Consider the following 16,050-nt stretch of genomic DNA (forward strand, 5'->3'; position numbering starts at 1 on the left):
CTAAGTGCCAATGCATCAGAGGACAATGTGGTAGCTGGTTTGCCTTCAAACATCATATGGCTGCTGTCTTTCCTTCTGAGGGGCTTGCTGGGACCACTGAGAAAGATCTCTAAGTCACTTCTATAAGTCACCAGCCAAAGCATTGAGGGGTGAAGGAGAATAGAACTGACCCAACTTTAGGACAGAAAATTTAACCAGAATAAAACCAAAAGCAAAAACTTGTCCTGGAACAGGAGCCTTGAATGGAGGCCGAGTCTTGCCCCAAACCAGCCCTGACCTTGGCAAGCCTCTTCCCCTCACTGTCCTCATCCCCAGAAAGAAAGTACAAACAGAACTCTGAAAATCAGGGGAATCTCTCAGTTCCATTATTTTCCCAGGGCTGATTATAAAATTTATGAAAATCCTAAACCAAACATACTCTGTTTACTGACGATAAGCATTTATTGAAGGTTGCTACTTTCTGTTGAGATAAGAAGTCCCTCACCTCTCTGTGCCTTCGTTTCCTAATCTATAGAATGAAGGGGGTTGAACTAGATGTCTTGTTCATGGAATTGGCCAGAAACGAAAGACTTCTTCTCTGAAACCATTGGTCAGCGCTTGGACTAGAAGCTTCGGGATGCCAATGGGCCATGAACGTAGCAGTCCAGAAGAGGGCCAGTGTTTGCTGGACTTGTCAAGAGACTTTAGGGGCCAAAGCCGAAGCTCAGAACAGCCTCTCCCCAAGACACAATTCCCTGGCCCATAGTCGCATGTCTACACTTGTCTGTTCTCCTACATATACATGCTGTCTCTTTGAGGGACTAACACCTTACATGCAGCGTGGGCACATAGTAGATACTTTACAAATGTTTGATTGGCTGATGTTCGTCTCTGCAGCCCTAACACCTAGCATGGAGATTGCCACAGAAGAAAGACCAAGACTTTTCCCCTCCTTTTAGCTGAACTAACCATGTGGGGGGAAAGGGGAGGAATCTGCAGGTTTTCTTCAGTGCTATTGCTAGGCCACAAACCAAAGCATTTCAAGGGTCATATTGGGCCACATAGCTGTGTGACCTTGGGCAGGTCATTTCACCTTTATGAGCCTCCTATTTCTGCTGTGCAAACAGTGGAGAAGGATCGCCCTCCCTCTGCAACAGGTTAATCAAGGCAACAGCTTATATCAGGCCCCTTTGGGCTGACTGTGTTCCATCATCCCAACACCCAAGCTAAGTCAGCAGGAAAGCATCATCATCATCCTTGTATAGATGAAGAAGTTTGAGATTCCACAGAGGGCACAAGGCAGAGAGGTCAAGATACAGGGAGCCCCAAAGAGAATCATCTCCAAGCCACCCATCTCTGATGAGAAAACTGAGGCCTAGGCAGAGAGAGCACTCACCCAAGGTCACTGTGGTCAGAGAACCCTCACTTATTAAGTACCTACTGTGTGCCAGGCACTTTACCATTATCATCTCATTTTACTTCACAACAGTCCTGTAAAGCAGATGCTTTATAATGGAGGAAATTGAAGCTGACTTGTTAAGGGACTTACCCAGGGTCACACAGTCAGCAAGTCTTGAAAGCCTGGACTTGAACTCAGGTCTTCCTGACTGTAGGAAATGTGTCAACACACTACCGGAGTACCACCTGGTGGCAGGATTCATAGCATGTTCATGGTGGTGATGAAGAGAGTGCTGAAACTCCAACAAAGAAGGCCTGAGTCCAAATCCTACCTTAGGTCAATGGCTAGCTCTGTGCCTATGGATCATTTACCCTTTCTGGGTCTCAGTTTCCTTGTCTGTACAATGGGATTAATACTAGCCTTTACCTCACAGGTAGTTGTGAGGAGCAACCGAGACACTATAGAGTGGCCTGTAACCCTTCAAGCTGTGTACAAGGGGGTCCTGCAGAATCTGGCCCCTACTGTGACTGAGCTGGGCCATGATCCTCCCCTGAGGGCTGTGACTATTCCTTAACGTCGAGTTATTAGCAAGTGAATTAGACAAGTCATTTGTAAGCCCTGAAACATTATGCATTTGAGTCATTAGGATGTTATGTCAATTACACTTGTAATCTTTTTGAGTATCATTATAAGCCTATCAGTTATAATTATTACTTTCTGTTACCTCTCTCTCTCTTTCTGTCTCATCTCCCTCTCTTTGTCTCTCTGTGTGTCTCTCTGTGCATCTCTCTCTCTCTCTCTCTCTCTCTCTCTCTCTCTCTCTCAATCTCTTTTTGGATGGGGTTCAGATCAAAAATGATCAGCAAGACAAGTCCTCATCCTGTCATTATTACCTGATGTTTAATGTTCTGAGGACTTCTGCCAAGCTGGACCAAGTGACTGCCTTCTGCAGCTTGGTACACTGCGATGTAAACCCATCTTCTATCGACTCTCTGAAGGCACTGTCGGGACAATTTCAGGAGCAGACAGGATGATGGGGATAGCCAGCATCCCCTTCTATTTCCAAACAGTTTCATCTTCTTTCTATTAGGATTGTCATTTCTGTTGTAGTTCTAATGCCCGTGGCCCAAATCAGACCCCCCCTGGCTCTTGAGCCACTTCTGTGGATCTTTCTGATATGTACAGTGAATCCCTCCCAAGTTGCAGGATTGCCATTCTCAGAACTTACTGCCTTTGCAAGGACAAAGCCATCAGGGAGCATCTTTCATCCTCTGCCTGTCCATTTATCTTCCTGCTCCCCTCAGGCAGACCTTCTCAAGGGGGATACATCCCTTCCCCAGATCCCGTATAACTTTGCTGGTGACCTCCACTGTTTAACAACACCTATTATATTGATTACTGGGCATCTAGGTGGTGCAAATGGATAGAGTGCTGGGCCTGGAGTCAAGAAGGCGCATTTTCTTGAGTTCACATCAGGCCTCAGAGATGAGGAAACAGAGTCTTAAAGAGGCCAACTCAAGGATCAGAGTCTGGAGGGGATCTTTAAGGACATCTAGTCTAACTTCTCTATTTTACAAATCAGGAAACTGAGGCCCAGGGAGAAGTGGCCTAGCCCAGGGCCACACCGGCAGGTAGTAGCAGGCAAAGGAGTTAAGCCCTATCCCATCCTCAGCTGTGTAATGCCCAACCAGGCTCTGAAGCTCCACTTTCCTGACTCAAAGCCCAGCCCTCTATTCATTCTGTGATCCTGACTTTACAAAGCTCTCAGATACATTTTGTAAAAATCTTTCATCCAGCACCAAGAATGTTGAGTCTAAAAAAGCCAGATCCAACCTAGTCTGACTTTCCATCCCTGATCACTGAAGGTCTTTGGGAGGGAGTTCCCAGCCTGCTGGGACTGTGGAACTAAAGGGTGGAAAGAGGCTGGCAAAGCCCCTAGGATTCACTTTTATCAGACCCATGCAGAGACTTTCCTGTTCTGAAAGCAGCTGTCAGAAGGGCCGGGTCACAGTTCCCCACAGCTCACAATGGCACTTTAAAATGCCAAGGAGAACAGCTAGTGAGTTTTACTCTCAATGGTGGTGACAAAGCCTGGAGGGGATCAAAGGACATTCAGGAAAACCTAAGCAGATGGTGCTGCCTGTCACTGTATTAGAGCAGTCTGGTAGAATGTGACCCCAAGGGGGCCAGCCCAGCTTCCAGAATGCCCCCTTTATTCCATTCTCCAGAGGATGGAGAAGGCAGAGTACCCAGTGGAAATCACAGTCATAAATAAGCAGCAATCTATTTTTTTCTTCTATTTTTGGACCTGTCACTGGTTTCAGTCAAAAGAGATTTCCCTGTCTGTCATCTCTGCCTGAGTTTGCATAGGATGCCCAAGATGGCGCTGTTGCTACTTACCTTAAGAGAAAACAGCCTAGGAGGGTGGAAAGAGACCTGGCTGTGGCTTCTGTTGCTGACACTTAAAAAGTTATGTGACCCTGAGTCAACTCACTTAATTGCTCTGTGCCTCAGTTTCCTCATCTGTTAAACAGGGAGGACCACCTTAGGACTATTTGCAAGAAAAGTGCTTTGCAATCCTCAAACCAATAGAAACAACCTCATGAGAGTGATAATGATGGGGATAGTCATTGGAGAGTCCCAGTAAAGTGACGCAGCCAAAATGCAGTGGACAGAAGTCAGCCAAAGGACTTGAGAAACCTTACCTGAGTAAATACTGTTAAATGCCTACTATGACCACGGTTTCACTATTTGGTAACCCAATGGGCACTTGATGTGAGGGAGCCAAGCATCTTGGAGTGACTGACTCAGGACTGGGAGTATTCTGAGACCCTCCACAAACATTGGGAAGTTTGGAGGCTGGATAGGTTTGTGTCCATTTTCAATATGGAGGATAACGAAATATTAGAATATCTTGTTTTGAAATTCCTATTGACTTTTAGCCCTGTGATCCTCTAGTCTCCCATCTCTAGGTGAGCTCCATGAGGTCCTCAGATGCAGGGCTCTGTGTGACTTTGCCCACATCAGGTCCCCTCCCAGGGTCTCAGTTTTCTCAGTGCAAAATGAGCGCCCTGGCAGGTCTTTCAACATCAATGAACATTCAGCCTGGAGGAAGCCAGGTGCTCCTTGAGCACCCTCTGCAGGACAGTGGAAGGTGACAGAGGCAAGAGTCAGCTAAGGAAAGAAACAAAACACATGGAGACTCAGAGAGTTGGTCTGGTAGGAGCCTTAGACCATTGTCAAGCCTGGAATTTTCAGAGAAAAGTGAGAAAGCACGGGAGGATGGGCATAGGGGATAGTGGGCATGGGGGGAGGGTGGGGATGAGGGAGGGTGGGCATGAGGGAGGGTGGGCATGAGAGAGGGCAGGTATGGGGGGAAGGGGTCTGCCCAAGTTCATCCAACAGTCACTACATGAGCCAAGGATCTCTTGATCCATATCTCTTTTCCAGGACAGATCAATGAAGCACAGAAACCCAGACCTAGCTAATAGTAATCTGGATTAAAGAAGAAACCAGAAACAAAGGCTTTCCTCCTCTAGCCATTTTGTTCAGAAAGAAATGGACTGGGTCACCTACAAATCACAGGATTGCCAAGGGTCAGCCCAATCAGGCAGGAGCTATGCTGAGCTCTGAAGACACAAAGGAAGGCAAAAGCAGTCCCTGCTCTCAAGAATCTCACAATCTAACGGGAAGAAAGCGTGAAAACAAGCAATTATTAAGCTCCTTCTGTATGCCAAGCACTTTACAACCATTATCTCATTTGATTCTCACAACAACCCTGTGAGTCAGGTGCTTTTACTATCCCTGCTTTGCTGGTGAAGAAAGTGAGGCAGATAGCCATTAGGTGACTTGGCCAGGGTCACAGAGCTAGTAAATCTGTGAGGCTTGCTTGGAACTCAGGTCTTCCTAACTCCAAGACCAGTACACTATCCACTGCATTATCTAGCTGCATCGTGGAATTACAGTGGCAAGGGACCTTAGAGTTCACAATGATTTTTGGTTTTGTCCCCATAACATGGAACTATGTATGATAAACATGTGTATGTATGTGTGTGTATATGTATGCATATAAATTATAGATAATGGTAAACATTTATATACATGTATGTGCATACAATCTACAAACTTTTCCCTACCTGTACTCTGAGTACATATTCTGGTGGAGAAGGAGGAAAGAGAGTATGTATCTGGCACAGGTTTCAAGCTTCCAAAATTAATCCCTGAGGAGCTAGATTTTGCTTTGTTTTAAAATGCTCCCAGGTTCTTAGGCAGCATTGTGGATGGAGCTGGGCTTGGAATCAGGGAGGAAGAAGTTCAAATCTTGCCTAAGTCTCTGCCCAGCTGGGATACCTTGGGCGAGTCACTTCACCTCTCTCAGAAATGGGGATAGTTATAACACTTGCCTTACAAAATTGTTGGAATAGATATTCATTTATATTATGCACGTATATATACACACACACACATTGCATACACACACATATTTGTACATATGTATTACTGCAGATATATGTATATGTGTATACATACATACACATATATGTAATCGCATTCTATATAGAACTGTATCATGTGTACACACATATATGTAATCGCATTCTATATAATACTTTGCAAATGTTAAATCGCCTTGTAAATGCTCATCATTATCATTAATGATTACGATTTCTATCATTATTCCCATCTGGTTAGACTCTTTAAACTTCATTAAACTCTGCTGAGCATGGCTCTGGGCATCCATTTAGTTTCCATTCCAGCACAGCACCTGTGAGGCTGCCTCCTACCACACCCTGGCTTCCCCAGCCAGCCAGCCAGGGCCTCATTCCCAATGCACTTCTCTCCAGCCAACATCAGTGCCCATCATCCTTTTCCCACGTGGCAAAGAGAAACATGTTCTAAGGTTTAGGAGAGCATAAAGAAGGTGTAAGTCTGTCCCTTCTGAGCGACCCAAGTGACTCTTACCAAATACTGGTCCTGAGTTCGTTTTCTTCTGTCACAACAGAACATGATCAACTTGCCCTGTGGTTAAAACCACATCCAGGCTGGCTCCATTTGGAATGCCAGGCAGAGCTGTAACTAGAGTGGGTGGGCTTTGTTTGTTCCTAAGTGATAAAACACAGGGGATGTACTTCTTTCTCCCATAGTCCATGGTCCCTGGCCCACCTCCACCCCCAAATCTGCCCAGATATTCAGTTCTTTAGCATGGCAGCACCTCATGGCTTCTCAAGCATTCTCCCTTGATAGTCACATCCCAGCAGAGCTCTCATACTCCCCTTCTTTAAACCTTTCCCCTCACTTCTAGCTCTGATGTTAATAAAACACTGATCTCCCTTCCAGAATTCCAGCCCCTCCCCATCCTGGTTTAGATCCCATGGGAGATGCAAAGAGATGAGGGGGAAAGGGAGAGAAGGATAATTTACATTCCTGCACCTGCACCTTATTCCACAAAGCCAAGAAGGCAGAAGACTATCCCATTACATCAGACGAGAGGATAGCAGCTATCCTCCCCTTTGGAAATCTCACTAATACCCACTTTTTCTAACATACATCTCGAGTCATCCCTCAAGGAGTACAATGAAGTCCATGTGATAAAACTCAGTCTAAGCATCAACTCAAGTGTTACTAGGAGCTCGGGTTTCAAAACCTTCTCATAATTTATAAACCTCAAGAGGTTTCTGTCAAAGATAAAGTCGTGCCGAGCGTTGCTTGACTTTCGTTATTTGCACAAAGTTCAACGCAGATTTTCCTAAGTATGTTTCTGACTGTCACTGTGGAAGCAGACAGAGAATTGTTAATATGGGAAAGTCTGACTGCAATTTCCATGATGCTGGAGCACAGAGAGTCATTTGGTCTCAAGGGGAAGATTCTGATTGGAAGATGTGGTTGGCCATACCGCTATTCTACATATTTCAATGAATCTCAGCTCTCACCAGTTTGGGAGGACCCTCCAATCACAAGTCATCCATCTAGGTATTCATAACCAGTGGAGATGTTTCATAGTATATCACATGGAATCCACAGGCTGGAGACCTTCTTCACCATCTCCAGACATTGCCATGGTACCTACCGCTGGCATATCTGGCTGTCCACCTATCAGTCTGTGTTCTTGCCATGTGACCAGCTTTCATTTCCTAGCTTACAATATTGAGCCCATATACAACTGATATTTATAGTCATGGGTAGATATGCTTATTCAGTGTATTTCTATGGGTAATAAATTTGGTATTTCAAAAGTGGAATATTTCAAAATTGTGTCAAATCATTTTTTGCATGCACACAACAATCAAACAAATTTCCTATCATGTTTTCTTAGCCAGTTTTATGCTGGAAAGCATTATGCCTGGTTCCTGGCCATTAACGCTCAATATGACCCAGGAACAATCCTGGATTAAGAGTTGCTCTTTTGGGATCATAGACTGAAAACTGGAAAGGACCCTCTGAGAGAACCGAGGCCCAGTGAGATTAAAAAACTTGGTAAGAAAAGGGTTACAAGCTAATAAAAGTATGAGATAGAATTTGAACGCAGGTCTTCCTAATTCTGCATACAGCTCTATACCTACTACTCCATTCTGTCCGAATTCTGGCCTACGCTCTGTTGTTAACCCACTGTATATAACTGAATGGCCCATTTAGAAAAACTCTGTCCCCCCATCCTCATTTTCCCCATTTGTAAGTTGAGATGACAAAATCCTGAAAGCCCCTTCTGGCTCTGAAATACTGATTCAGTTTTGCCTTGGAAACAATAGATAACAGAATTCCTACAGTTTGGTGCAATAATAATACTTTTCATTTTAAACTTAGCACACTTAAGAGTTGGAAATCATCTCTAGTTGAAAGTCATCTATTCGGACCCACTCATTTTACAGATAAGGAAACTGAGGCCCTGAAAGGGAAAGTGACTTACCCAGGACCCCACTGGAACTAAGTGAGAGCACTGAGATATCAATCTGACGCCCCCACTCCAAGCCTTGCTTCTGGGCAAGGGCACTTAGAGGAGTCACTTGAAACCTCAGGGTCTCAGTTTTCTCATCTGTAACATGTAATATCTGTAATATGTAATGAACTATATTTGGATGACCTATGTTACCATGTTTTTGAAAGTGTTCTGTAAACTTTAAAACTATATGATATGTTCTTACTCTCACAGACTTCCTGGCATTTTCCTCTGCAAAATGGTTCATTCTGTATTCTATCAATAAGGCCATTATAGTGAGCTCTTATTTCTTTTTCTTTACTAAGCAGAGAGGGAAACAAAGGGGACGGAGATTTTTGTGTTTAGAGTGAAGCAGGGTGCCCCCACCTTGACCAATACATCTTCCCCCTCATCTCTGTCATGCTGTTCTGCTTTGTCTGTCCCATAATGCCTGGTTCTGGCTATTTACCCTAAGGAGTGATGTCATGGGGAGAGCATGCTGTCAGTTTCTACCCACTTGGAAGCCTACGTTTCTCATTTTTCCACCCCTTGTACTTACAAATGTTTGGACAGGTTACAGGCAAATGTGAACACAATTGTTTTAGAGTTAGGCTTGATAAAGTTAACCCAGTTTAAGCTGTTTACAAAGCCAAGCAAATATTGCTGAGGGGAAACCACAGCAACCAAACATCCAAGGATCATAGGAATTGTGTCTCTAAGGGAGATTTCATCCTTGCTCTGTAGCCTGGGGGTTGGGGGGTAGAGTAGACCCTCTCACTAATAGAGTAGAACTGGAGCTGCCCAAATGACACAAGAGCTCAGGACATGTGAAGAGGGTCCCAGCATCCAGGAAGCCCAGGGCATTACAGAGCCCTGGGTACATGCAGAAGAATGCATACCCAGGTTACTTATGTGGGTGAGACTTGGCCTTGGGGTCGATTGGAACCCTGAGGAGAGATGTTCCCAAACATCTCTGCAGACCAGCCAGGGTTTAGGGGCTGCTACAGAAATGCATCAGTCTTAAGAATTAGTCACCAATGGCTCCCTTAGCCAACACATAGGTCCAATGGAGACTTCCCTCTTTTCGACAGATGTGTGTATGGCCGGCTGTACCTATATCTGACCCAGTGCACAATGGGGCTCATCTTTACTCTCCTGGCAATTGTAAAGTAGCACAGTCACACAGAAGGGCAGTAGCTGCCTGGATATCTTTCTGATGGTTCAGTTTCTGGGACTGTTGTAAGGCACGTGCTATGGTGTTTAGGGATCCAGTTACATCAGTAATTCAGCCATAAGAGGTGGGCAAATATTCGAAGTATTGCAGGATCATAGAGGGGTTCTCAGAGACTCCCCAGATCTAATAGATGAAGCAACAGATTCAGAGATTAACATCTTTGTTCATCATAGTCGAGTGGGTAGAGGTCTGGAGTTAGAAAGACTTGGGTTCAGCTCCAGCCTCAGAAATACCAGCTAGGGGCCCCAGGCAAATCACTTAATCCATCCAGGACTCAGTTGCCTTATCGTTAAAACTAGGGAATTAAAAAAAGGGGTAGGGAGTATGATCTAAAATGTAAAAATTTCAACCTTTGATCCCCAAATCACCTGAGTAACAAGCAGAATAATAAAGATTATATGACAGACCTTCTTGACTCCAAAAGCTACTGTGCCCCACAGTTTCCTCCATTCACATTGAACCTCCTTTCATTAGTTATTAAGCACCTGTTGAAGGCACAGCCATTTACAAGGCAGCAAGAAGAGCTAAGGTGGATGGGAATAAATGCGACATGAGGTCCAAAGAATTCCCATCTCCTCAGTAACTTCCTTACAACAACCTGTGAGACCAGGGTGTCAGACCAGGGTCAGACCAGGGGGGAAGGGGGGAAGCTGTCTAAGTGAGAGAGTGGAGCCTGGGGAATACTCATACTTCAGGGATAGGAGGACAACAAACGAGCCATGGCCACCAGAAAGGACTTGGAAGGAACAGGAACATCGTTCCAATGGGTATGTCTGTGCCTTTAGGAGTGATAGGTGTTTACTGACAGATTGCTAGGAGCCAGGGTATTGGAGAAAGAGTCCTAGGCCAGGATGTAGCAGACTTGAGTGAGACACTCAGCTCTGCTTTTAACTCACTGTATGACCCTGGACACATTTCTTGACTTCACTGGACCCTCAGTTTCCTCATATGTAAAATGCGAATCATCCCAACTTTACCGAAGGGCAGCTGTGCACTCTACCCAACTCTACCCAACAGAGCTCCAAGTTCTGTCCCCAGACAAGGTATCTCCACAGCACATTATTCGTACTCCCTAATCAGGGGAAGGCCAGGGCCTATTACCAGGAGAGAAGATAGAGACGGCCAACAAAGACATCACGTTCACCCCTCTTCCTGCACTGTGTGATGTGATGAGGTAAGACGCATTGACTTTGCGGTTCAAATTTCATTTCTTTGTATACAGCACCAAGATTTTGGACAAGTAACAATTCTCCTCTGGGTCTCAATCTCCTCTTCCATAAAAGGGGGTACCTACAGTACTTGGCATGGTGCCTGGCACACAGTAGGTGGTTCATAAATGCTTCTTGACTTGTATAGATGATTTCTAATGTCCTTTCCCCCTTTAATTCCCATGAACTTATAATAGTCCTGCCTCCTGATGATTATGGGGAACATGGGAGATGGAATAAAGGCCATCATTTTCCACATATATGATGTGGAACACCAGCTGTCTGGACTACTCAAAGAGGACTCATCATCCCCACTCTTGCCTCCCTCCCATTGAGCCCTCCTGCCCCTGTGCCAAAGTAATTTCCCGCACCCACAGATCCAGTGACATCATTGGCCGTTCTCAAAATCTTTAGATGCCTCTCTACAGAGTAAAATTTCAAAGCCTTGAAGGCCCTCTACACTCTGGCCCCACCCACCCTTTCCAGGCTCCCCGAAGGGCAGAGAGTTTTCTCTCCACTCCCAGTCTCACCAGAAACAAGCTCTTAAAGTCTTTGATGTGCAGAAACAGTCCAAGAGCGCAGTGGATAGAATTCTGGACTGAAATTCAAATGAAGCCTCAAACAATTACTGACGGTATGACCCTGAAAAAGTCACAAAGTCTCAGTTCTCAAATCTCTAAAAATAGAAACAAATAAAAACACCCACTTCCAACAGGAATGGTCAGGATCAACTGCAAAACCTTTGGGAGGCAGTTTGCAAACCTTAAAATGCTGTGGAAATGGTTAGCTATTATTTGGTGCACAGATCAAATGATATTGTACTTTACTGTGAGAGGTAGTGGAGACTAAGGGATAAAATGACACCCCTTCCAATGTCCACCTGATCCAGAAGTCAGGCAGGCTGGGGTTCAAGACTGACAGATACTAGTGGTGTGGTCCTAAGCAAGTCATTTCATGTCAGAGAGCCTAGGCAACCAAGCCTAGTTGCAGAGGAATTGCTAGTCTTTCTTGGTAGAGGGAGTTTCCGAACCATGAATTCCTCCCATTCTAATGATATCCCAGGTCCAGCCCTCTCTGCCTCCCCACCTATAGTGTGGGTTCTCTAATGGGTTGAAGGATGCCAGGAACAAGTCTTCATGTCCCTCAGAATCTACCCCAGTAAGTCTTTAAGAAATGCTGTCATTTGGACCTGTTGGCCTCAGTTTGCTTATCTGTAAAATAAACTGGAGGAGATGGCAGGCCACCCCGGTATCTTTTCAAGAAAATCCCAAATGGGGTCACAAAGAGTTAGACAAGACTGAAACGACTCAACCACAGCCTAGAGAGAAAAACACCCATTCAAAAAGATTTCTTTAAATCATATGTTTCATTCACTCATTCTTTCAAAGTTTATTGGCGATGTTCTACGGAGGACACCCAACAATGTATTCTTAAACAGCAGCTGCCTGACACAGAGCTCCTACCCTCTCTGGAAGTAAAGGCCTACACAGGGATAGTAAGAGTGGCAAAACTCAGGCCCCGAGGCCAAGCGTTCGCATTTCCCATCACTCTACCCGCGGGAGGAGAAGCCCTAATCAAAAGAGGCAGCAGGGCACCTGCAAGAAGGACATGGGAATTCTGCTCCCTTGCGGGGCTTTTGGGAGCGCATACGGATGATTTCGAAACGAAACGCAACCGGCATTTGGGGGATCTGGGAACCTTTATCTGAGAAAGCTGATGGGCGAGAGATTCGATCTGCTAGGCTGGCTTGAAAGGAACTCTAGGCTGTTGATCCCAAGTGCGGGACGGTTCGAATGGACCTAGGAGAACCGATGCATCTCCAGTAGGCCCTCCGCGCCCCAGCGCCGGCACCAAGGCACAGTTGTCCTCTCCCTTCCTCCATCCCCGACACATCCATGCACCCTGCTGGTAGAAGGGCCCCCTTCCATGAGTACCAAGCCTCCTCTTGGGCTGGCTCCACTAGGTGGCAGCCGGAGCCCGTCCAATACGCTTCACCAGCTCCACACATTCCCTCAGTATCCCCGGAGGCCCCCTTCCAGGACTCGGGTTCCACTGGGAATGGCTCAAGAGAAAATGCTGCATCAGAAGAGAGCAGCCCGAGCCCGAACTAAGCCTTTGGCTCGGACGACCTGCTTGCCTTCCCTGGGTCTCAGTTTCCAAACCCGGAAAATGGACTCGGATTGAGGTCGGTCCTTTCCAGCTCCTACTGCTCGGCTCTTGGGCTGGGGAGACGGAGGGCAGCCAGGTAAGGGAGAGCTCGGGCCAGGGACCCCTAGGGCCGCCCTCGACCTTTCCCCTACCCCACGCCCACCCCGGTCGCGGGATGAAGGAGGTGGAGACAGCTCCAGGTCTCAGGATGCGCTGCTGCTGCTGCTGCTTCTGCAACCTGCCCGCTGCGGCTCGCCTACCTGGGGCCGGTCTCTCCGGGAAAGGCAGGGTGGGACCCAAGGGGGGCAAAGCGAAGACAGGACAGGACAGGAGAGGAGAAGGGAGGAGAGGAGAAGAGGGAGGCGGAGAGGGGCGTCTCTGGGGTCGGCACTCACCGCCCTCCGGGGGCACAGTCTTCTGGCCGGAGCCTCGTTCCTTCTTCTTGCCTTTGCCCCTGGCCTTGCCGTCCTTCTCGGACATCTCGGCGGCGGCCGCTTGGAGATCCCTGGCTGTCCTGGCGCTGGCCGGAGCCGACTGTCTCTTTCCGGCAGGCGCGCCGCAACTTCGAAGGAGTCCTGGACGAAGTTGGCGCCGGGGATGCGCAGCGAGCCCCGAGGTGCACTGCTGTCCGGGGCTGCCGGGGGCTTCGGAGGGTCTCGGAGGGGTGGTCTTGGGGGAAGACAGTCAGGCCGCGAGCCTCGCAGAGCGCCCGGGGCGGCGCAGGGTGCGGGGGGTCACCTGGACACCTCTCCGATGCGCTCGGCTTCGTGTACGGGCTCGTCCCTGCACACGCTCGGAATCCGGACTCGCCGGCCCTGAACGCCGAGCTCGCGAGGAGAAAGGTGGACTACGCCGACTGGGAGGAGGAGGAGACGGCAGGCAGGGAGGGTGGCCTGGCAGAAGGACCAGCAGGCGGCAGGCAGAGCCGAGACGCTCAGCTCACTCTCTGCCCAGGCCCATGGTCTGCGTTGGCGCTGCTGGAGCTGGAGGAGCTGGAGGAGCTGGAGTTGCTGGAGCCGCGGGAGCCGCGGGAGCCGAAGCCGGGGCTGGAGCTGCGGGAGCCGGAGCCGCGGGAGCCGGAGCCGGGGCTGGAGCTGCGGGAGCCGGAGCCTCCGGAGCTGCCGCTGCCGGAGCTGCTGTGGCTTTCGCCGCCCGCCGGAGAGCGGAGACCGAAGGAGTTGCTGAAAGTTTGGGGGGACCTCCTCGCCTGCCCTTTTCATTGCCCCGCCAACCACCCACCTCCTCGCCCGCAGGTTGGACGACACGCCGCGCTTCCCCTCCCCTCCCCTCCCCTCCCCTTCCCCCGGCCCTGCCCCTCCCCCTCCCGCGCCCCTCCCCCTCCACACCACACCCCCCGGGTCCTGGCCCGGAGCCGCGGAGGCGGCGGGGCTAGGCTCTCCGGCCCTGGGGAGCCGCCGGGGCTCCGTGCTCTCGGCCGGAGGCTCGGGACCCGGCTCCCGAGGGAAGGAGGGCGGGCAGCGGCGGGGCCGGGCCGGCCGTCCGGAGGAGCCCCCTCCAGGCGGCTGCCCCGGACAGCGCCCGCGGCGCTCCGGGGAGGGAGGCTGGCTCTGGGGGCTGCGATTGGCCGCCGCAGCTGTAATCCGAAACTTTACAGCTGCTGGGGACCTTGGAGACCACCTAGCCCAAGGATCCCCCTCATTCGACAGAGGGGGAGACTGAGGCCCAGAACGGGGAAGGCACTTGTTCTTAGTAGGTGGCAGAGACCAAGTCCCGGCACTGCCCCCCGCCTCCGCCCCCAGGGAGCTCGGAAGGTGGAAGGGCACCCCAGCGGCTCCCCCGGAGCCCCAAGGCTCGGGCTCTCCCGCGGTCTCCTGTCCCTTCTCACTCCTGCCTTCCCTATTCCGGTGTCTCTTAGATCTCTTCCTCGGTCTCTGCAGCGGTTTGTGTATAAGTGTGTGTCTCCGTCTCGGTACCCCTCTGTCTCTGCCTCTCTGGGGCCCCGGGGCTGCTCCGCTGGCGCCCCCCTGTGAGGCCTGTAGGACTACGGGAGCTCCTGCGGGACGCCGGGGGAGGGGCATTGTAAACTCTTACCCTGGAGCTAGGTGAGAACCAGGTAGGGGGATTTTTCTGGAGCCCCAATGGGAAAGTCCCTTACTTCCTGTCCTGGGCTCCGCCTGGGCGGACATTCGCTCCCTCCTTTCTCACCTGAGGCCCACAGCGAAAGTGCCAGGCCCCGGGAATGCAGGGGAAAGGTGAGCACCTCTGGTGTCGGAGCTTTGAGCGGCCTAGCCCCCTACGGCCCGGAGCTGGGGCTCGGGAACAGCTCCCTGCGCACTTGCTAAACCGACTCGCTTCCTAGCGCACTAGGGGGCGAAGCAGGAAAGCTCCTACCCTGCGGTGTTCCCTGCTGGGCTGCCAACCAGAGCCATTCCTAGGAAACGCGGGAAGCCTGTGACTGGGCTGGGAGCTGTCCCCTGGGCCCCCCAGCTGCCTGTCGAAAGTCTGTTCCCTGAATGTCTGCGTGAAGGACCAACCGGGAAGGATTCTGAGACTTCGGAGGAAAGTCAACCCTTTGCCCCGTAGTTTGGGTGCTCAGTTCTCCTTTCCAAGTCAAGTCTTTTGTGGGTGAGCCGGAGAGGGACTGTAGGCAGCCCTGAGAACCCCTACTCTACTCCCAGCTCCTCTCTGAGCTGCCCAGAACCTGGGATCCCAGAATCTCCTGACTCCGAATGCTACTCAGTCAGCAGTTTCCTTATCCTTGCCTCTTCCCTGGTAGAGACCTGTGATGATCTGTGAAGGGGGCGAGATACAGGAACAAGGCCCAAAGAAGGAGGGCCTGGCTAATCCGGCAGCCCATGATCAGCCGACCCTGGAATCCGGAATTGACTGGGGAAGAAAACATACCAATAAACAGCATCTGTGTCTGGGGTGGGATAATATGGGCAGGGGGCGGTAATGATGGGAAATTGCTAGAAAGAGTTACGGAATAAAAATCCAGGAACACAAGCTTGTAAGCCTTACCCAGAGTCTAATTTCCCACAGAGTTTGGGGAGGGGGTGGCTTCTGACACGTTCACACTTGAACAGCTCGTAGAGAGCGAGCAAAATCCACTCATGTTAAAGAATACAAGCAAACCAAGTCATATTTGGGTCGGCTTCCTCTCCTTTACAAATTAGGTGTTCCTCCTTTCCTAGCCTCTGCTGTCAAC

At 49.5% G+C, this 16,050-nt stretch overlaps 2 protein-coding genes across 3 annotated transcripts in view; one reads left to right on the top strand and one right to left on the bottom strand.

The window, feature by feature from the left end:
* The window catches only part of NRG1 (neuregulin 1), a 209,538-nt gene extending 195,390 nt beyond the window's left edge, over window positions 1-14,148 (bottom strand). For both annotated transcript variants that reach the window (XM_072625463.1, XM_072625462.1), the window contains exon 1: window positions 13,277-14,148. In XM_072625463.1, coding sequence (XP_072481564.1) covers window positions 13,277-13,361 — 85 coding nt within the window. In that variant the 5' untranslated portion in view covers window positions 13,362-14,148. The remainder of the gene's footprint in view (window positions 1-13,276) is intronic.
* Window positions 13,382-15,848, top strand: LOC140514944 (uncharacterized). The gene is made up of 2 exons (XM_072625465.1): window positions 13,382-13,497; window positions 13,836-15,848. The coding sequence occupies exons 1-2, from the start codon at window positions 13,479-13,481 to the stop codon at window positions 14,870-14,872; spliced, it is 1,056 nt and encodes a 351-aa protein (XP_072481566.1). The 5' UTR covers window positions 13,382-13,478; the 3' UTR covers window positions 14,873-15,848.
* The last annotated feature ends 202 nt before the right edge of the window (window positions 15,849-16,050 follow it).

Source organism: Notamacropus eugenii, chromosome 7 (genome assembly GCF_028372415.1).
Source record: "Notamacropus eugenii isolate mMacEug1 chromosome 7, mMacEug1.pri_v2, whole genome shotgun sequence".
In the NCBI taxonomy this organism is placed as follows: domain Eukaryota; kingdom Metazoa; phylum Chordata; class Mammalia; order Diprotodontia; family Macropodidae; genus Notamacropus; species Notamacropus eugenii.